This window comes from Zeus faber (genome assembly GCF_960531495.2).
Source record: "Zeus faber genome assembly, chromosome: 17".
NCBI classification, from domain to species: domain Eukaryota; kingdom Metazoa; phylum Chordata; class Actinopteri; order Zeiformes; family Zeidae; genus Zeus; species Zeus faber.
Window position 1 is genome coordinate 8,526,127 of NC_137204.1, and position 23,176 is coordinate 8,549,302.

Below are 23,176 nucleotides of genomic sequence, written 5' to 3' on the forward strand. Positions count from 1 at the left end.
TCAGTTGGTTGCGATCTGCAACCTCAGCGCTAGATACCACTAAATTCTACACACTGCACCTTTAAAATTCAAATTTTGCTCTTCATGTCTGATGCACATTAATAATTGAATAGTTCCTTTATGCTATCCTTAAAGCCTCGGTCCGTTGAGCAAGGCACTAAGCGGACACCCCGCCCAGCCACACACTAGGGCCACTTTGGGGACCATAAGAGCCTGTTGAGCCTGCAGGATGCTCAGTGGCTGCATGGACCACTGTGACCACTTCACTTCAAACCACTTTGCTTGTTCTCCAGCATTGAGGTCATGTTTAAACGTTGGAAAACAAGTCATTTCATATTTTTTATACTGCACTGGTTTTTAATTGCCTGTAAAAAAATAAATAAAAAGAATAATGTAATGGAAATGAAGATCATCTGTTCATTGAGGTTGAAACGTAGTCATGTTCTTTAACTGTTGCTGCCCTCTGGTGGTGAGTTGATGGTATGACGTCGACTTAGAGCCACATATACATTTACATTTAAATTAAGTAAAGAATGAACAAACGACTCAAATCACAATATCTTACGCATGAAGTGAAATTATAATTGTATATATTATTAATGTTATAAGAATACAAAAACTTAACGACTCAAAAACATGCACGTTATTGGACATTGCACAGAATCTGAAAATGATCAATATATAAACATCCAATAGTGCTTTTTTTTTTATTACAAAGATACATCCACAGAAAGACACAATTTTAGTGTTTCTACCAACAAGTACCATGTTGATTAATAACCACAGCTTCAAGTGACATTCCATTTAGAGCAGGCCAGTCAAAGTAAGAGCAATATTTAGTGGCCGCACCCATTGTGTTTAATTATCTAAAAAAGATCAGATCTGCTCCTTGAAGGTTCCCCGGGACGGCCTGGAGGCCGCGCTTGCTACCGCCGCCTGCACTGTCTTGTTGGCCATGACGCTGGAGGCCAACTCCTGCTGAGCCTTCGCAAAGCTGGCACCAGTGCTGCGGTACATCCCGTGGACCTGGCAAGGGAGGGCGAGGGAGGAAAAAAAATAAGAAAGATGGATAGACAGACAGACGATAGATAGATGGAAGATAGAGAGATAGATAATAATAATAAAGGGATAAGAATAAAAATAGAAAAAAATAAAAAGACAATAAACCTAAATTAACTAGAAGATAGAAAGGTGTGAAAATATATACAATAAACTGAAAAAATAACAATAAACCATAAAAACAACCCTTACAACAGACTATAAACCAGGACAATAAACCTAATGATAAACAATAAGTTAAGTAAATATAAAACTACATTTATATAAAATAAAATAAAATTAAGTGAAATAAATTTGCCAATATACAATAAACCTAAATATTAAACATTTAAATTAAATATAAAATACAAATGTAAACAAAATGAATAGTGTCGTCCAGCAGCTTGTACCCGTTTGTACATGATGAGAGACAGGACGGCCAGCGAGCTGAACAGAGCAGCAATGACGATCATGAAGACGCCCACCGGCACGTTCTGGTTCAGGCCCATCAGGGCCGAGATCCACCCGCTACGAAAATTAAAGATTGAAAGTTGAAATGAAAAAAAAAAAAAAAAGGTTTTGTAAACATCCTGATGAACATGAACATATTAAGTCCATTCAGATATGAAACAAGGTCTCTCACCTGGCTCCCCATCCAGCGATGCCGATAGACTGCAGAACGTAGATGCCAAACTGACAGATGTACACAAAGAAAAAGACAAAAAACCTGAAGGAGCTGCCACTCCTGGGGAGAGACAGGAAAAGGAATTCAATGGCGAGAATTTTTCTGATGTTTTCATCTTTGATATTTTTGTATCAAAGTGCATATTTTCATCACTCTCTCTCTCTCTCACACACACACACACACACACACACACACAATACATACATACATAACTGTATGTGTGTGTGTTTGTTTACCGAAATGCTCCGTAGAGCGGTCTGTACCAACACACAAAGGAGAAGGGTGTAAAGAGCATGAACCAGATTATTGCCAGGCCAAAGTCCATTCCTCGTGATGGATCCACGTAGAACCAGGCCAGGCAGCCCAATACGTTCGTAAAGAGCGCCCAACTGTGGACTGGAGGAGAAAAGGGAAATAATAATAATTATTATTATTATTATTATTATTATTATATAGCAGATGGCTTGGCTTTTTATTGAAGAAGGATGAACATTAATAACAAACACTCACCCACACACTTAATTTAACAAATTACTATATGTATTTTTATTTTGGTTTAACACACACACACAGACACACACACACACACACACACACACACACACACACACACACACACACACACACACACACACACACACACACACACACACACACACACACACACACACACACACACACACACACAGAGGGCAGAGAGGAAAAACCTGTTCAACAAGTGGTCAGAATCTGGATCTTTTTTTAACTTCTATTTTCAAATGTATGTGCAGTAACAGGGTGCTGTGATCCTGAGTGGGCTACATTTTACACAGTGGAGTGGAATGTTCCACTCCTCTGCTATCTCAGCACGCAGTCTGACTTATGTCAGCTAGTCTTCCCCTAATGCTAGTCAAAGCTGTCATTTTTGTATTGCTGAAGTCAAATGGTTTGAGATGACAGACGTCTCCAGTCCCAGGGGGGCCCGGCCCTCGTACAGAATCTTGCAGCCGATCATGTGACCCAATAACAGAATTAGACCACATGACTCTGCCATGTGCCGCCGTCATGTGCTCACTGAGTAGCACTGGCAATCCCAAATCACTTTCTCACTCTCACCTAGGTTTTACCACATTTGAGCGACAATTTAGGGAAGACTTAAATGATAATAATAAATGATGAATAATAATATTAATAACATTATAATAACAAAAAATAGATAAAAAATGGTATATTTTACTTTAATTACAGCACTTTGGACAAAGGACTATTGAGTTATTTCTCAACTTGTTTGGTTTAAGATACCAGATTTTTTTTCTTCTTTCAATTAGGGGAACTAAATACACAATCTAAAATAAAAACACAATGTTTTTTTTGTTGTGATCAACAGTCCAATGGAATATACTAAATGGATATTGTGAATAAAGTATGAAGATATATATTTTGTTTGTATTATATTTATACTGTATTTTAATTTGCCCTATTCTAAGAATGGTACAAATGGTAGGTGAATGGAAGTACGTTTTCCCATTCATCATGTGATGAACTCAACATAGATACCCCTCCCGTGATTCAATATTAGGAGGGCAATTGCAGAGCTACAACAAGCTTAAAAAGACGCAATGAAATGAACACACTCACACATCCACAGGTAGTACATGAGCTTCACGGTCTTCTGGAACTCCACGGGAATGTCCACCGTCGTGTCGTTGTAGAAGCAAGGCCCAATGGGAAACTTCTCCGGGAGGGGAGGCCAGTTTTTTTTCCTCCCTAAAAGAAACAACACACAACACAACACAACACAAAACAACCAAATGATGTTTTTTTGTAGTTAAAACATTAACCTTTCCATCGCTGTGGGTCTGAATACACTGTTGGGACTTTTGGGATTTGCAGATATTGTCATTACTTCTGCTTCACTTCCCCTGTGACCATATTGGGGAATATGACTGACAACATGGGAAATGATGGAGTTTAAGAATTCTAAATATCTGGAAAAGATTTACTGGATCACAATATTGCCAAGACAAAAGAAAAACAATTCTTTTGGGATCTGGGTTGTACTGCTCATCACTCCCGGCGAGGTGTCCAGTAAACATAGATGTATTTAGTGAGCGAGAAATATAGGAGTGATGAGCTTGAATCCCCCCTTTGGATAGAAATGCAGGGGAGGTGGAGAACAAGCAAGCAAGCAGGCAGCAAAGCAGGTCGAGCAGGAGGGACTGGCTGCTTAAATTGGGGGGGGGGGGTATGCGTGCCATGTGGCGCTGTCAGGTTGTCTCACAGAACTAGCTCCGCAAGCCACTTGGTCACTTTGTACGGGAACCAAAGTTGAGCAAACAAAGAGTGTTTGGGTTTGACTTGAAAAGATAAAAGCAGAAATATTTTTGGCTCCAACTGCTCCACATGCAGGATTTAGCCCGATGCCGACCTCCCGAGGCGCTGAGTGACCGCATCTCCCGCTCCCGCCGGTCCAGCTCAGCAGCTTTCCTCTCCAGCTCGTCCTGTCTCCTCAGCAGCTCGGCGGCCGCTCGCAACGGCTCCTGATAAAAAATAATTATAATTTAAAAACACATCGATTCATCTTTCACAAAAACTCTGTATTTATATACGAGCAAGCATATGCTGACAAACTCAAACAGCCTGAATGATCACTACATAAAGAAAAGAGATCTGAGTCTGAGCAACGTAAGTGATCCAGGCCATAATATTATATTTAATAAGGTCCAGATTAATATTGATTAACCATTAATATTATATATACCTGTGGGTGGTGCTGGGAGTAGGCTGGAGGCTCCTCGGTGGGCTTCATGATGGCGGGCTGCGTGTTTATGGAGGGTCCTGCCATTTTGGGGGGCTGGAAAACACCCATAGATAATCACATATTATTAATAATAACATATTATCATTATGATTATTATTATTATCATCTTTTCTGACTGACTCTCATAGTAGCATAATTTAAAAACCGATTATTATTTCCAGAATTTCCTTATCTTATATGCATTTTTATTTCTAAATATATTTATGTATATTTATTTTATTTCATAATTAGTAAACATTCAAAGTTTCCTGTGATACAAACATTAAAATGAGAATTTCTGTAGTTTTTATATAGACTTTTTATAATGTTGTGTCGGTGAACATCTATGATGTACATGAAGAACTTATTTTTTATATTTAACTTGTTTTTTTATTGAACTTTCAAAAGTTGCTATTAAAATCGGAACTGTAACAAATAAAAATACATACTGTCTGTTACCTGCCTGCTATACATTGATATCAGTCCTGAAGCTGTAAAAGTAATAAAGTGTTTTTAGACATACGTATAAGCTTACTCACCGCGTTGGGGTACCTGTCTGTATTTTTTAATCATTATTTGGGCCTCTTCAACTTTTGTATTTATACAAAATTTGTTGATCTTTAAATGGAGTGTTGGCAGGGTGTTGGAAATTAAAGACAACTTTATGTTTTTCGGTAATGGGAATGAAAGGTATTGGAAGTCGCTTCGGAAAAAAGTGTCTAATGCAGCTAAATGGCATGATGTAATGTAATGTACAAAACAATACCTTTTCATAACATGAACCACAACCCATAAAAATGACCTTTTAAAAAAGTCTTGTGACTAAAAATGACGTGGAAACCATGTATTCGTGTCTACTCACTAGTTTGGCCTCAGTGAAGGGGTTGCTCTCCTCCAACACGGGAGCGGAGGTCTGCGATGCCAGAGCCACTGATGGATCCTTAGAATAAGAGAGAAAGAAATAACCTTAGCACGGGCAAAAGAGTCTTTAAAGTCGAAATAATCTTTCCTTTGGTCTCATGGACCGCAGCAACAGAAAATGGGCCTTGGTTAGAGAGAGAGAGAGAGAGAGAGAGAGAGAGACAAACAGGTCGTCAATTATCGTACCAATTGTAGGCACACGGGCGCTCATTAACCCTGTAAATTCAATACTGGCAAAAAGATGCGTTAATTCCTATAATTCCCACAGTGAGATGCCTATAAATAGCCCCCGGACGGCTGACTTAAAAATGGAGGTGAAGATCTCTAGAGGCGGCATGGAAGGAGACAGAAATGGAAACGTAGAATTCTGCTGGCTGGTGGATTTGAAGACATTGAATAATAGGCCACTGAATCATTTTCAACCCCTTTAAACCACATTTTAAATTGGCATTCAAATCAGGCTACAAAATCAATAAGCTTCATTTGTAAACACAGAGTTAAGAGTAGGTTTGACTATAATAATAATACTACTACTAATAATAATAATAACAATAATAATGATAAAATAACAATATGTATTATTATTATTGTTATTATTATTATTAATAAATTAAAATTATGTCTATTATTTGTAAATAAAATAATAATAATAATAATAATAATAATAATAATAATAATAATTATTATTATTATTATTATTATTATTATTAATAATAATAATAATAATAATAATAAATTGTAATGGTATATTAATAGTAAACAATTGTATTTATAATAATTACATGAAATAAATACAAAAATAATGAAAATAATAATAATGATAATAATTATAATACTAATGGGCATGTTTAATTTGGCATGGTTTTTACGCCGGATGCCCTTCCTGACGCAACACTCTCTATTCTTCCGGACTTGGGAGCGGCACTGATGATACACTGGCTTGTGCACCCCCAGTGGCTAGATTAATAATAATAATAATAATAATAATAATAATAATAATAATAATAATAATAATTTAAACAACAGAATAAGAGTGTCCAAGAGCGCCTTGAGAACTCTGCACTTGAACACTGTGTTAAAAACTGTGTTTAATTATAGGGTAAGTAATGGTTAAATCCACCAAAGGCATCCTGCTAAGACATGGAAACAGCGGAGGTAAAATTGTTTAACCTGGACTCAATAAATCAACCATTAGATGCGAGACTGCTCGTCGCGCAGCCTTAACGGCAACAGAGGTTATTGTCTTAAAAGTAATCTTCTTACCATCAGGAGACTTCAGTGACGCACTAGTCTCAATTCTCATTCAGGGTCCTACTGAAGACTGAAAGCCAACCTCTTTATCCCAACGTGCTTCAGCAGAACAAGTCCAGCTCTAATTCTGCCTTCTTGACTCTTTCTACATCACCAGGCCGGCGTCATAAATATTACAGTGAATATTGCAATTAATATTTAATATGTCCTATTAAAGGGCCAGACACATTTACACTCTAATTTCTAGGTTTTCTGTCACTTCGCAAAGTTGTGCAATAGTGACCCCCAAATACTGTATATGAAATCATATATACTCATATCTGACTTATCTGACTTGTTGTGTTATTTCCCATTCACTGATATTAAAATGGGAATACAAATTCTAAGAAATGTATTTGATTAGGAAACAGTTAATGGTTTATTTGGCAATATAAAGGGTAGCTTTATTCCCTGGTTGAAGCTTTATTCAAAACAGGCAAACGGCAAAATAAACTTTTTTGGAAAAAGCTGATTGATGAAAACATTTAAACTCATAGAGATGATTGTTCAATCGTATCTGCTCAATCCGGGGGGTGAAAGGGTGAGAAACAGACCAGTGGAGAATAGATTATTTAAATACCCCACTAGGCATGATGGGAGGTTGCCAAGTTGGGGTGCTGGCGCCACCTGTCACAGTGACAGCACCATATGAGTTGATGAAGTATTGAAGATGGCTGCGAGCGGGAAAAAGCAGGAAAAGCGGGAAAAAGCAGGGCTCCATGTGGCCCAGGGCTCGAGTGGAAGTGGGAAGCCAGCACTCAGCACCAGTGGAAGAATTTAAACACATCGTCACATGAAATAATGTCAGTGAGTTCTGATAAATGATTTACTCTTTTATTTACCAAGGGGTAAATTAATAACTCCAGGTTGGCAAATGGGCTTCCTTCCATAGATATCATGTAAAAAGACACTATACTAGTCATTTTAGAAGACATATATGTGAACAGGTGGTTTAACAGTGCTTTAATTCATTATACATATCATATGATAACATTATATGATAAAGCTATAGGCAGCAATATACAGGTCCATTGTAGTTGTGTTAGGTACATATTTCATTTTGCAGATTTTCCGTAACCGGGGATCAAACTATATAAATTCAGTCTGATTCTGACCCGAGTTACGACTCCATAAAAAACCCGAAAAAGGGTGACAACTTTCTGGGATTATTTATAATTTTCCTGGTACTAGTTTTCCGATTTGTCGTTAGCGTCTCGGTCACATACGATGGTCGGCAACTTCCTGTCAAATTTAGTTGGTTTTTCACTAATTACTGCTTCGTATGTGGAGGGATATGGATAAAACTTGAACCACAAGACGTCCGAGACGTCCCAGTTCTAACTAGACCTCAACCGACCGAGTCCGTGGGTCCAGCGGTTGTCAGGTTACAGACACTTTTAGCCCGAAAAGTGCTGCGGAGAATAATAATGATAAAAATGCTATATATATATATATATATATATATATATATATATATATAGGGTTAGGGTTAGGTTTTATATGGTTATATTTAGTAATAGCCATATGATATTGTAATTATACTGTAATTGTAATAACTTAGTTATAACATAGTAATAATTCTTACCGACTGATTCATTGTTATCCACGTCCTTATTATTGTATATATACACGATATCCATCTATATTTATATTTTATACCCATAACCATACTAGCAACTACACTGCCACTTAACCCCAGATAGTCATTTTAACTCATCCTGTTATTTTTTTATTATTAATGAAAATAAATTATTTATTATTCATCATTCAATTATTTTCTGCGTATATTTGGCTATTTTGGTGTATATATATATATATATATATATAAAATCTACAAAATGTCCTCCCTGGGATTATATTATCTATGAAGCTCTGGTTCACAACAACAACAACAAAACAAATATTTTCTTTTTCTCAAGAAACTACAAAGACTGCCTCGAACAAAAGCCTATTTACAACCCAAAACAATAACGGTCGTTGTCGTTGTTGTTGTTTTTTTTTTGGTTTTGTTATGTTTTAGCAAAGGACCGAGGATCAAACCAAAAGTCACATGTTTGTTTTTAGCGAGGAGGGGGTGGAAGGAGCTGGAGCCGGACTTCGCCTTCAACCCGGTCCGACTCAGTTTAATCCTGACAAACTTTGCATGAAACTCGCGCTGGCATGACGTCACGGCCACAAATAAACAAACGCCAAAGCGGGTGGCGGGTGACGCCACTCTCTCTCGGCGGCGTAATCGCTCGCCGCGGGCGGTTGTCGCTGAAACTCTCGCCGCGGGGTCGCAAGTCAAACTCGCGTCTCGGATACACAGCCCCGGGCTGCGGCTCTCTACCTGGAAGGGGTCGCGGAGGCGCGGGTCCGAGAAGGGGTTCGCGCCCACGTCGGACATGGCGGTGTCTGAAGCGGCCACGGTGCGGTGCGATGCGGTGTCACGCCGGAATTCGTGCGAGAGAGGAACGGGCGGAATCGCCGACCGTTCCAGAGCCTCCGCCGTCCGCGTACGCCCGTGTGGCGCACGGACACTGGCCTCCAGGTGGAGCGGAGGGGCTGCGTCAGCTGCCCAAGTTCGCTCCACGCCCAATGCTGCATTCCGGGGAGCTCGGAAATTGGTCACCCGAGTCGGTATGGCCACGCTTCCCAGCGACATGTGGTGTTCGTGCGTGTGAGTGTTCAGTTGGAAACCGATGGAAACACGCAGTAAAATGTGTGGGGTTTTTTTTTTAACAATTAAAATCATGTATTGATATGACAACTCTACGTTCTACAAGACTATGAAAACAACACGCAAACAATAGGGGACTTTATTAGCGGGGTGTGACGGATGGCGGATAGTTCCAATTCCGAATGCATTGTAATGCAGCATAACGCTTACCAGGGACATATAGCATTTCTCCTGTTTTCCCTTTATTAAACATTTACGAAAAGGATTCCGTTGATTCTTGGACCGTTCAACACATTAGAGATAACATGTGTATTTTTCCATGGGAACTGTCATTTCGTCGACGCCATGTGAAATATGCATCTCCTTACTGTGTCACTGTTCAGGGTTGTTCGGTGATGCCGTATTGCTGCGCCGTACTGTTGTATACTGTGCTGTATTATCCCACTAACACTACCTCACACTATTCACATTCACATGCCACTTTAATGCACATATCTGTATATACATAGGCATATTCCCTCTATCTATTCCATTTTATTTCATTTTATTTTTATTGTATTTTATTCTATATATTTTTATTTTATTCTAAAAGTATTCAACTTACTGTATTACGTTTTAGGAGTCAGTTAGTCGGTCTATTAGAAAGGAATTTTCTACTTTTTATTTTATTTTTTATTTTTTCCTAGGACATATTGTGTGCTGTCACCGGGTGCGTGGCATTACATTTCACTGCATGTATGTATGAAAGTATGTATATGTATGTCACAAATAAAAAAATCTTGAATCTTGAATCTTGTATATACATAATTGCCTATTCCATATACATAAGCATATTCCCTTTATCTATTCCATTTTATTTCATTTTATTTTTATTGTATTTTATTCTATATATTTTTATTTTATTCTATAAGTATTCAACTTACTGTATTACGTTTTAGGAGTCAGTTAGTCGGTCTAATAGAAAGACATTTTTTTTTTTTTTCCTAGGACATAGTGTGCGATCACCGGGTGCGTTGCATTACATTTCACTGCATATATGTATGAAAGTATGTATATGTATGTGACAAATAAAAATCTTGAACCTTGAACAAGTCGTTCTTTTTAAAAGAGGATTCATCTTCACAGATGTCAAATGACTCTGGACAGAGCGTATGGCCGTTCAGTAACAACAGCGAGGTCAATCAACGTATGACACGTTTTAGATCGAGTTCCTATTTTTTGGTTTATTCTTCCTCTTTTTTTGGGGGGGGGGGCTGGGTTTAATAAACGGGGGGGACGGATTCGGCCCCTGACGAGTCGCTCGATAAAACAAAACACAACAACAACAACAACAACAACAACAACAACAACAACAACAAAAAAGAGCCGTTCGCTTTTCCGACTTTTCGTCCGTTTGATTCGGTTGGTGTTGAGGAGCGAGGAGACGGATGGACGACAGTCAGAATAGTTTGCTGTCTCCCGAGATGTGAATGGAGTTCCCACGAGAACAATTCACCGCTGTCTAAATGACTTGTTTAAGCGGAAGAATGCAAACTGTGGATCCCATCATTTGTGAAGAGAATTATTTTCACCGGGTGAATGCAGAAGAAAGTGCGAATCACAAAAAAAAACAAAAACCTGGTTCATGTTGTACTTAACCGTGCAAGTTTATAATTAACTTTTGATTCCCGGCGAATGAAACGTGTGCGTCGGTAAAATTCAAACTGAATCACTGCGAATGTCTGGGATTTTGATTCAGTCCTCAGTCGTTCCTTTCACTTCGTGAGTCGAACTCCCGGAGTCGTTGGAAAGAACCGTTCGCCGCGAGCGAATCGTTGACGAGTCTCGCATCGCTAGTGCAACTCACACTTCCGCTTCTGCGTGGAGAGAGAAAAGAAAAAAAAAAGTTGGTGCCAATCTCGGTGGAGTTGAGTTCGGCGTCGCGTCATTAAACAACAACAACACCACCACCACCACCACCAACACCACCACCACCGCCGCCCGTTTAACAACTACCGAGCCGTCGTCCAGCATGTCCACGACCGCCTTGTACAACGACCAGGGAGGAGCGGAGGCTGCCGTGGAAGCGGGGCAAGAGGGCACCCCAGCCTCCTCCGGCGTCGGAGCGGGTTTTGGGCTGTTCAGCACCGACTTCAAGAAGTGAGTAACCGACGGCGGGGGGCGCACGGGTCCCTCGTCGGGGGTCTCTTTACTACGCTACTACTGCTGGCCTCATGCGGCTAACTCCCGTTAGCTTGAAAGGCCAGGATGGACATGCACCCCAGGTTGTTATTCATATGCTAAATGCTGCTTCTTTGAAAATAAATATTAATATGTAGAAGGAAATGTAAGTGTATCAATAATACATCTCAAAGTATAGTATTAAAGTAAATACAGTGAATACTATCTATCTATCTATCTATCTGTATATCTATCTATCTATCTATCTATCTATCTATCTATCTATCTATCTATCTATCTATCTATCTATCTATCTAACTATCTATCTGTCTGTCTGTCTGTCTGTCTGTCTGTCGTAGCACGACACAAAGCTACCCAAAAGAGACTTAAGTTTTAAAGCCCAAACAACTACATCACGTGTCCAGTGGCTGAGCTTTAAACGTCGTATTCGGACTCTACTTTGGTTTTGTTTTTGTTTAAATTTCCCCGATAAACCCGAGAAATGATTGTTCGGCGCAACTGCGTGGTCAAATTATGGCCTCATGGTGAGTAGAGATCGATCGATGGGTAGATAGATGGCAGGATGGACAGATGATGGAAGGATAGATGATGGAGACATGGATGGATAGATGATACTGTATAATGATGGATAGATAGATGGATTGATTATGGCGAGATGGATGGATGGATGATAGATCAATTATGGAGAGATGGATGGATGGATGGATAGATAGATGGATAGCTTGATTGAGGGATGGGTAGATGGATGGAAGGCTAGATAGTTGATAGATAGATACTTTATTCATTCCTCTCCTCCAGGGAAGTTGCAGTACCACCCAGAGATGCCCGGCCCAACTCTTGGGATGGGCATCTGTAACTGTAGCTCACATCAACCCAAACAGGGAATCACAACAAAGTAATAAAAATAGAAAAGCCTATTGTATGTCCGATTGAAAATATGTTTAAAGTAGAAAAATGGCAATGAACAATACTGCTAAAATATATGAGGATGATGATAATCTAAGCATAGATTATAATAAAATAAATGTCACATCTTAGGTAGAATTGGGCCTTAAGGATGAAAAAAAAACCATTGGAATAAGTGAAACCTCTTTGGGGCTTCAATTGAAAATTAAGTTATCCAGAATTGGCCCCACAAATGTGATTTATTTGGGAAGATATCAACATTTGATTGATTCATATTCTATATTTTGTGCTATGTAGAGAGACCATGAGAGGCTCTTTCCCACAACTGTCAGACACCATTAAATAAATGTCCGCAAGGATGAGCAATCAATAACCAATCCACCATTAATCTTTCCGTGTAACAAATCTGAAAAGGATCTCGGATTATTTCCAAAAATCGAATCATGGCAAAAATCTGTCTAGTCTTCGCTCTGTCCACCAGAGGGCAGTCAAGCATTTCTTTGGTTTTAGTCTTTGGTTTACTTGGAGGACGCCGCCACTTCTATTCTAAATAGATAATACAGCTTGAAAATTAGATGACAAACGAGACACGTTTAAGAGTAATTAAAACGATTCAAAAAAATGTACAAAAAGTGCATTTTTTTTTTTCCCCAAGATCACAAAGTTGTTTCTCAATACCAGGAGACAATAAAATAAATAACTCACTAAGAACCATTTTTACCTCTTGATGCAAAATAATGGTTCAATCATCAATAGGTGTGATATTACAAATTGTAAGTGCAATATGAGTAAAAAAAAAAAATTGCGTGAATTATGTACATTTAAGTGAATGTAATTTATAATAAACAGTTAATAATCTGGAGTGGGTTATATATATATATATATATATTTATCCTTTAAAAAATATTTATTATTGTATTTTATCAATTTATCTATCCGTATCAGTAAAAAAGGAAACTTTAACTATCCGTAGCAGTAAAAAAGGAAACTTTAATTGAAGTTCTCATAAAAGCTAATTATTTAAAAAAAAAAAAAAAGTTTATATATTTTTTTTAAATGCCTGTGGCACATTTGGTCATCCATATAACTGTTTTCTTAATTTTCTCTAAATAGTTGTTGATTCACCACACTGCTACATGTGGTAGTTGGAAAGTCCTTGTAGATATATTTGACACGTAGCAGACTCGTTGTGTGTCCCATGTGATACCACACAATTTTTGCAACATTATATATAAGGCAGGGCTTTGTTTGTGTTCAAATTTATATGGATGTTTGTCGTATTTATAACCATTAAACCTTTTAGTCTACTATTAGTCGGCTTATGTTCAGTATACTGAGCATCTGACCTGCCTCACATGACCTTGTCTTCCAGCTAGGCAAGGCAAGCTCATATTGTTGCCGATATTTAGGACTAGCTGGAGAACCAGGAAGAAAATACCAGGGCATGAATGACTCTTCTGTTGGAACATTAGGGCTGTATATCTGACACAATCCACAATGCCGGTGGTCCTTGATTATTACATAGCATATGGTAGGTTCGGCAAGTCCTATCTTGACAACTTAACATAACTTTATTCCAAAGTGAAAATTATTAGTGGGTTAATTTCACTTTAGGCATCAAATACAGTGGCATTCAAACTGGTTTTTTTTCCGGGTTATGTGAGCCAATAGGGTTTGTTGTATTTCTCTGTAAACTTTCACTGATTTCACCTTATCAGTACACTAAAATTTGGGACACGTTCGAGGCGAGTAGTAAGCAGTCCTGTTGCGGAATCTTCACTCATATTAGATCTACAAGGCCTCATTTAAAAGTTCCTTCCGACTTTCACCGTAGTGTCTGGTGCAGCTTGGAGCACCACGGGATACGTCAGGGCTCGGGGCTTTTTATGTTTCATTCAATTACGGAAACATCATAAAATAAATAGCATCTACGGTTTTTGTTGAGAAATGCAGAGCGCATCATGTTCTGCAGCCTACAGTACAGTCAACCTACTATGGAGACACACACACACACACACACACTCACTCAGAAAGAAACACACAGAAAATACTTACATTTCCCTCAGCTGCAGTATTATCACGGACAGTTGGCATTAATTCCTTGTTCTTTTTAAAGATTTGTGTTGGTCTGTAAGTCAACAACAGATCAGTTCCCATGCATAGTTCTTAACTTTGATGCTAGTGGGTCCTGTTGCACTCCAGCCATGGGTGGAGTTACTCAGAGGGAGAGTAGTTCTATTTCTACTGAAGCCCAATGTGACGTATGGTTGGGCTGCAAAGCTGGGGCTGCAAAGCTGAACAGCTCGTTTCACCACATGTTTTATGAAATAGACAGCTCACAATAAATTGACTGGGTTGTCTTATTCCACAGTGTGTTAGTAGGCTCATCCGTCACATTTGTGCTTAAAATATATATTAAAGGTCTAATTTCTTTTTTATCTTTCTTTTTGTGGCACCACCCTTGCAATTCCTCCCTCTAGGGGGGCATGCCCCACAGTTTGATGACCACTGTTCTAATATGTTGGTTTTGTGATCATAATGGCTTGCCAGGCTGTTGTCAGAAAATTGAATTGTATATTTCAATGTTGTTGTTTTTTTTAATGTATTGCATTTCCTTGTCTTGCTTGTGTCCATATGCATGCATGCTACTATAAAATCCACCAAGATTTTTAAAATTTATGTTAAATTGCCTAATGGTTCTAGTATGACTTTGGAGATGCCACATTCTCGCACCTGACTGTCTGCTGTTGTGATGGAGGCTATATCTTCCTTGTGGTAGGTTTTAGGGCAGGGATTTCAGAGACACATAAACAATAACATGTTACAGTTCAGGCCTACGCGACAACAAAAAAGGCATTTTATATAACCTGCTGTATATAACCATTTATAAAAATTGAGCTTTGGAGGCTATTACTGGTGTAAACCCCATTTTATATTTTTGCACTTTTTCTTTAACATCCACACTTCCATTTACTGGCTTCTCAGTCTAAAATGAATGAATAAATTATCAATTTAACTTACTACAATCACGAGATGTACTTTTTCTGACTGATCTTGATTTTCAGCGTGATGCTAAGCCTTTGCAGTACTTCATTCACATGGAAAGTCAACTAAAATTTAGGATGTCCTCCACATGAAAGTAGTAAATATTTTATTGCCAAAGACAATCATCTTATTAAAAAAAAAATCTGAAAAAAGTTCAATTAATAATGGCCTACCTGTGTTGATCGTGTGCCAAAGGATTTTGAATGTTCCATACCTGTTGACCAATGAAAGAAAGATGTAGGAGCAAATTATTGTGTCGCCACTTTCACACTGGTTTCTCTCTCTTCTGTAGGACTCCACTAGTGTTACCAACCTTCACCACTAGAGGAGCTACTATACAAAGTTTTTGACTAAATACAAAAGTCTAATTTTTATGGAAAATTCTGCCATGACCTAGAATCTCCAACAGTAAAATATATAAAGTAATGTATTTGCATTTAAGGAGAAGAAGAAGTAGAAGAAATAGCCATAACATCGACTGGCTATTTTGTGACAATATGAAATTGAAATAATCGAGGTTGAATCATATTAGAGTATCAATCTTTTTTTACCCAGCCCTAATATGAAAAGATCACCTGTAATGAATATTTATTTGTGAAAAAACAAAAACAATATTGTTGCAATTCATCTCATCGGAAAAGTGAAAAGCAAAACTCTCATAATTACATATGAAACAAAGTTAGTTTCAACTTTTTGGAAATATGCAATGCATTGGTGGAAGGTATAATGGAATTTGTCTTTCAGTTATTATGTATTTCCCTGTGTGTTGTTTCCTTTAGTCATTAAGGAAATCGAAAATAAATGTCTTTAGACTGAAACTTGGAACTTTCCAGATATTGTTAAATTCTTCAGCTAACTTATGGCAACAAAGGCATTACATATATTATATGCCCATATTAGAATAAACGGTAAAAACCTCCAGTATAAGCACAATAAAACAGATAATATAGTTTTATATGTTGATCGCAGGTACCCCATCGCTGGCGCGTGCATCATCAGTACTGTTGGAGAGGGAGATTGGGGCACATTTTGTGCACCTGTGGCTTCCTCTCCGCGCCCCACTCGGGATGACGCCCTAGGCAGCCACCTATCTCGCCTGCAGGAAGAGCCCCCCGGCTGCCGAATAGTCGAATATTGTCATTGAACAGCCAAATCTGAGTCGGCTGACGTTTGCTGGAAGTTAATTTCTCAATGTTCCTTCTTTCTTCTCTTGTTGCATACTGTTTGTTGACCACCTGCTTGGCCAACTTGAACAGCAAAAACAAACTCAAGTTGGATATGTTATGACTGACAGAGGCCAAGACTTGCGGCGCTTTCCCATATCCATCTCTTTGGGTGCTTAACGGGTAAAAACGGGACCTGAAGGCTCTGGCCTTATCAGTTGAGCTGGCAACATGTGTTGCTCCCTGTGGTGGCAATACACTCATATGGACTAACCCGCAGAGAGAGTGATGAAAAGTTGGTCATTGTTTGCCCACTCGCACGGATAAGGTCCTCCTGTTTCCCTTCATGGGAAGTGACCACAGCCACACAGAGGCCACAATAGCCATGAGGTAGAAGGGGAAAACTGTGCGAGTACTAGTACTAAGCCAATTGTACATAATCAGCAGTTGTCCAGCCAACGCCTAGACGGCGACTGAAGGACAGAGGTCTCTCCAGAATCCCGATCTGGATGTTTGGCTGACAGAGAGGGGCATCTTGTGACTTTTATCGGCCAAGAGGAAGGGAGCAGTGAATGGCACAAGACTCTCAGCGACAGCGAATGAAGAATACAGACGAGAGCAGAGACAGCAGAGCACACAGCCCGAAGGAAAGTAAACATTGTAAACCGTATTCCTACTTGGCCAGTGGGACCCAGACGGTAGCAGGTATAGAGCTTGTTTCTTTGGTGTAAAACTACGGACGCTAGATTTGTCTGTTTTTTTTTTTTGTTTTTTTTTTTTTTTTTTGCAAAGCTTTGTTTTAAAAGACTTTGAAGAAGCCGGTATGGACAGCGGTTTTTCTTCATTCCGTTCTGAGGCAGCTGGAGCGGTAAAGACGGCACTGGTGTCTGCCGAGAACCTCCAACTGACTCTGAAGAGTGAGCTGAGTCAGGAAGAACAGGCCCTTACGCACACCAACTCCAATGGCAATGGCAGCCGCGAGGAGACACGCCGCATCGGGTACTTCACCGACGTAACCCTCGGCAGTATCGAAAGTAGACTTGTATTGTATTATCTAGGTTTTAGTTCCCTATGGATAAATGGATGGGATTTTAACTTCTTGTTTTTTTTAAGGTAAAGGCGCATAATCTCTCCAATAGGCTCAAGATGCACACACATGTTTCCTTTTGTATTCATGTGAGTGGCTTGGTTTCTTCACAAAGATAATACTATTCAAGTGTTTCAGTATCGGTCGACTATTTTCTTCCATTTTTTTCTTAGAATTTATTACAATTATTGAATGGAGTCAGTTGTCACTTGAGAACTTCAAGTTGACAGCCAGTACAATGTGTATACTTCAGGGCTATACAGTATATAAGCAAATGACCTTGATGATTATTACATTTTGGCTTGTACTGAAGCATACAAAGACTCAACTGAAATTCTGAACTCCATCATTTACCTATATTTTGATACGAATAATTGAACTGTCTTCCTGGAAAGGGCGTAAATGACTTGATGATATAATGCTTAAATATTATTATAAAGTGCCATTTCAGATCCCAAAATGACAAGAGAAAATGTCATAAATAAAGCGGAAGCACTCTTAACCCAGGGCCATAACATGACATGATATAACATAACTCTATTCCCATTACGAGTAGAGGGAGAGTTTCTATGGCAGCAAAAACTAAGTTCAGCTTCTCTCAGCTACTGCAATAGATGCATAAATAGAATGCCAAGAAGGACTTCAAATGGTCTATCATTTCATCGATTGGGGAAAAAGCTCTAGCGTTTCAGCCCCCCCCCCCCATCACAGAGACCAACAATGTGGACAACTTAAGTTGGAACTGTGGAAGTTGCAGTTGAACCAAGAACAGTTGCATCTCCTGACCTGAGGCTCTGCCAACGTGCCAAACGCATCATGTTCACAGCGTTCAGGGTCAATCCTCTAGTTGTAGTTTTTTATTATTATAAAACCTGTATTCTGGAATGCTATGCACGTCCGGGTGACTCGTTCAAACAATGCACTAAGCATAATATTCTCTGGCGGAATCCAGCGCCTAAACTTGTTTTCTGAATCAATACGTTGGAATTGCAATCATTTATTTTACTTATGTTGACCCTAGCCTAGAGACTAAACTATTTTCCATGTATGATGCTTTTTTGTTCCAGGAATGATGACCTTAAGGAGATGTTGGAGAGCAACAAGGAGTCGCTCAAACTGGAGGCCATGAAAAGAATTGTCGGGGTAAACACCTTTCCCACTCAAAACCAGCTTTACTGAACAAATGGCATTCCGAATTTTAATAACTTATTCATCACATTATGAAAATTAAGTCCCGTGTAGCATACACAGAGCATTAGTTACCGACCAGAATGTGAGGAATTCTGATTGTTTAATAACGCTTTGTCTACTTTGTCCGTTCCTAGCTCATCGCCAAAGGGAAAAATGCATCCGAGCTGTTCCCTGCCGTCGTGAAGAATGTCGCAAGTAAAAACATTGAGGTTTGAAAACACTTATTTAATTCCCCACATATGGCCACAAATAGTGATATATTAAATAGTGTAAAATTGTTTCAGTTAAATGAAAATTTATTTCCGCCCATGAGACTACTATTCAAAGTTAATAATCAAATTAGCCTGTATTACACTCGAGAATTATAATTTTATTTGTGTAGAATTACACTGAGGTGTGTGTGTGTGTGTGTGTGTGTGTGTGTGTGTGTGTGTGTGTGTGCGTGTGCGCGTGTGCGTGTGTGTGTGTGTGTGCTTACATTTAAAACAACAATAGAACAACAGTCGTAATTTTAAAATATGACACAATGACAAAAGAAAATCCTAAGTAGTCTAGTGTTGCGTCATTACACTATGGGGTGTAAATGATGCTTCATTATGTCGCTTCATTCGCCCCGAACACTTCTGGGGGGTCCCCCGAGAACTAGATACCTTCAAGGGCCTTTTTTGCACCTCACTGGGACTCTGAAGTGACGTGAGAGTTCCGTGTTGTCCACTAAAATCTCTTTCCGAACAAATTTGAGGCAAAAAAGGAACAATCCAGTTGCTGGATCTTCACTCATAATAGATCTACAAGGTTTTATTTAAAAGTTAGTTCCAACTTTTGTAAGGCACAGGCTCACATCTGGACACGGCTGTGACTGTGCTCAGTGTGCCGGGGGGCAAGGGACTGTGGACTTGCGTCTGGACCATTTACCGTGAACTAAGGTTCCTCTTGTGCTGGTTAGTCCCTGCCCTGAAGTAGAAGCTCAAAAGGTTCCACAAAACGGAGTTCTAAAAACTAAGAATTTTCCCAGTTCCTGCAGTGCGGAGACAAAAAAAAAAAGGATGGTTCCTCCAAAAAGTCCTAAGAACTATGAGAAAGTTCCTGCGGTGCGAAAGCGCCTTATCTTAGTTCATTACCTTGATTAATAACATGACAATACACTCGGCATACACAACATGCCTGGCCTGGGTGAATCAGCATCTCTTTTAAATTCCGTTGGAATGATATGTTTCCTGTTTATTAGTTAAAAATGGTGGTTTTGTTTTGGTTTGGGCACTTATATAGACACAATTGATGTACTACCCCATTGCATTTTTATTTGCATTATTTTTACTGATTCACTTCAGTCAACTCCGTGTAACTTTTTCACCTTAGCTTCAAAGTAATTTTGATGGTACAATACTTGTAACATGAAGAATAGCACCTCTTTCATTCCCACCCACCCACCCTGAATGCCTGTTCTTGCACTATGTAACTTCTGTGTACGAAACCGCGGAAAAAGTGCGTTATGCTTGACGGCACTTTATCACTTATTGATGTTTAGCTCCGGTAATTATGTTGTTTTTTTTTGCCTTGCAAAACTTATGTGAAAAACAAAACCTGATGAATGATAAACTTGATGGTCAAGATGTCTGGTTGTAATGCTCACGATGTAGCTGCTCCAACTCCCCGGCGGACAGGCCAGTGGCACCCGCGCCTCAGAGAGGGTGTGCGCCGGCCATCACTTTCATCGCACATGTGAGCCCATCTGCCAGGCTGAGCACATCTGGTACCTACACCGGTAGCAAGGGGCCCCTTCCCTCCCTGCCCCCTCTCCCCAGAGGCGAGGTCTGTGCAAGGGGCCCTGTAACCTAGGTTTACATTATATCTGCATTTATAACATAGACTGTTATTGAAACGTGACTGATATGGTTCAAATTTTTCCGGTAAAATGATTTTTTTCCGGACACCGTTCCGCGTTTTACGACAGTGGTGTAAAACTATAATTGCACTCAAAGTGTAGGCGTGCCAAATCCCAAATACCAAAAGTTACATAGCTTCACAGCTTTAAAAGTATAGTAAATATGACCTGCCACCTATTATGATCCCTCTGATAAATCCTTTTTTTTTTCTTATTATTACAATCAACAGTAAAGTAAACTAGAGAGAGGTCAATGTACCTGTTGATAAAAATAAAATAATAAAAATTCCCTAAACAAATAAACCCAAGAAGTTAACAATAAAATATAAACCTAACAATAAATCTGAAAAATGAATCTAAAGATAAACAATGAACTGTCGGGATGTGGTAATGAACAATAAAACGAATGATAAATGTTAAATAGAAACCTATAGATGTACCCCTAAAAACCACAACATAAATCCTTATTGCATCTAAAATAATTCAAAGTGTGAGCTGATGCGCTCGGGTAAATGGCCCCTGTATTAAGAAAGGGCTCCAACAGGGCGAGTGTGAATATTGATTTAGCAGCAGCGTTGCAATCAGGTAGCTCTGAATGAGGGGCAGAATATGAGTGGGCGGACGCAGGGCTGCAAGAACCGGGAGCAGGTGGACGGCGTAATTGGGGGAGGAGAGCCCGCCGTCACGTCTTCCTCCTCCCTCCGTCCCCGCTCACGCGCGTGCCAGCTGCTGAGCTCATCGTCCCTGAGCTCCCGGTTTTATCCCAGGTGTGTTAATTCAATACATTCATGCCGTTTTTGTGCACATATCGGCTTTATCGCGTCACAATTCCAGAGAAAATCAATGGATTGATATTGTTGTTTTTTTCAATATGTGTATTGTTTTCTTCTCTTTAAATAACCTTTTTAAGCATTGCACTTCATCCCAACACTACTAAGAAGGACAAATGGATGAACCGAATTTTTATGTACTATTACGTACTTGAATATATGCATTGATTGTTGTCTGCATGAGACAAAAAGAAATGCTGATTTCTTTTTTTGTGACATAATCCTGATCATCAGTACTTATGCCAAACTGTGATCTCTTTCTCTAATCTCTTTCAAATGTAAAATCTAGTTGTTTTGGAGAAAGAAAAATTGCCACACACACACTTCTAATTCCATTTGTAATGATCATGATTGTGTTGTGTTGTGATGCACTGCTGCAGAATATCAATCACCAGGCAAATGTGTGTTCCAGAGAAATTTCTGATCTGACCAGTTTTTCTAAGCATACATTTATTTTCCTAATTTTTAACTCAACCTAGAGTTCAAATGTAAACATGTAAAATAAGTAAAAAATAAATAAATAGAGATACTTTATTAATCCCCAAAAGGAAGGACAGGAAGGACAGTGTTGCAGCAGCAATGACATACATGACAAAACACACATAAAAACTGCATGAAAATCATGCAATGCAAAGAAACTGAGGTATCGTTTTTTCAACAACCATCTGGTGGTTTGTTGATATTTCCACGTCTCTAAACCATTGAGACTGAATTGAGACTTTAAAAAAAATTCTTTTCCAAGCTTTTTTCAATCTACTAATACAAAACTTGCGCCCCTCTCTTTCTTGAGTGACCCAAGGGACCCTCTAGAGATCGAACCTTTGATCCGCCTTAAACAGGTCTATCAGACCAACTTTTTTCCGCTGCTCGGAACAAGGGCGGACTGCAGCTAACAACATCCCACAGGAAAAGTGTGCGATGCCAGATTTTTCCCCCACCCCTTGAACAAACAAACTCACTTCTTTGCCCAAGCCGGCGATCAGCCACAACATTAAAACCACTGACAGGTGAAGTGAATTACATTGCTCATCTCGTTCCGATGACATCTGTCACGGGTTGGGCTATATTAGGCAGCAAGCAAGCAGGAAAATGGGCAAGTGTAAGGATCTGAGCGACTTCGACAAGGGCCAAATTGTAAGGGCTAGACAACTGGGTCAGAGCATCTCCAAAACTGTAGGTCTTGTGGGGTGTTCCTGGTATGCGGTGGTTAGTACCTACCAAAAGTGATCCAAGGAAGGACAACTGGTGAAACGGTGACAGGGTCATGGGCTCCCAAGGCTCATTGATGCACGTGGGGAGCGAAGTCTAGTCTGCCGGTTTTATCCCACAGAAGAGCGACTGTAGCACAAATTGCTGAAAAAGTTGATGCTGGCTATGATAGAAAGGTGCCAGAACACAGTGCATCGCAGCTTGCTGTGTATGGGGCTGTGTAGCTGCAAACCGGTCAGAGTGCCCACGCTGACCCCTGTCCACCGCCAAAAGCGCCTACAATGGGTATGTGAACATCAGAACTTGA

At 39.4% G+C, this 23,176-nt stretch overlaps 2 protein-coding genes across 2 annotated transcripts in view; one reads left to right on the forward strand and one right to left on the reverse strand.

Annotated features, from left to right (window-relative positions):
• Positions 1 to 630: 630 nt before the first annotated feature.
• LOC307243511 (secretory carrier-associated membrane protein 1-like) lies at positions 631 to 9,357 on the reverse strand (the record flags this gene model as incomplete). Its single annotated transcript, XM_080018341.1, has 9 exons — positions 631 to 1,026; positions 1,449 to 1,566; positions 1,682 to 1,783; positions 1,960 to 2,119; positions 3,341 to 3,469; positions 4,131 to 4,242; positions 4,464 to 4,556; positions 5,365 to 5,442; positions 9,043 to 9,357. 9 exons carry the CDS (start codon positions 9,355 to 9,357, stop codon positions 877 to 879), a joined length of 1,257 nt encoding a protein of 418 aa, XP_079874467.1. The 3' UTR covers positions 631 to 876.
• Positions 9,358 to 11,279: 1,922 nt separating this feature from the next.
• The window catches only part of ap3b1a (adaptor related protein complex 3 subunit beta 1a), a 64,875-nt gene continuing 52,978 nt past the window's right edge, over positions 11,280 to 23,176 (forward strand). The window contains exons 1-3 of the mRNA XM_080018343.1: positions 11,280 to 11,511; positions 18,822 to 18,897; positions 19,080 to 19,154. Of these exons, the coding sequence (XP_079874469.1) occupies positions 11,384 to 11,511; positions 18,822 to 18,897; positions 19,080 to 19,154 (279 nt within the window). The 5' untranslated portion in view covers positions 11,280 to 11,383. The remainder of the gene's footprint in view (positions 11,512 to 18,821; positions 18,898 to 19,079; positions 19,155 to 23,176) is intronic.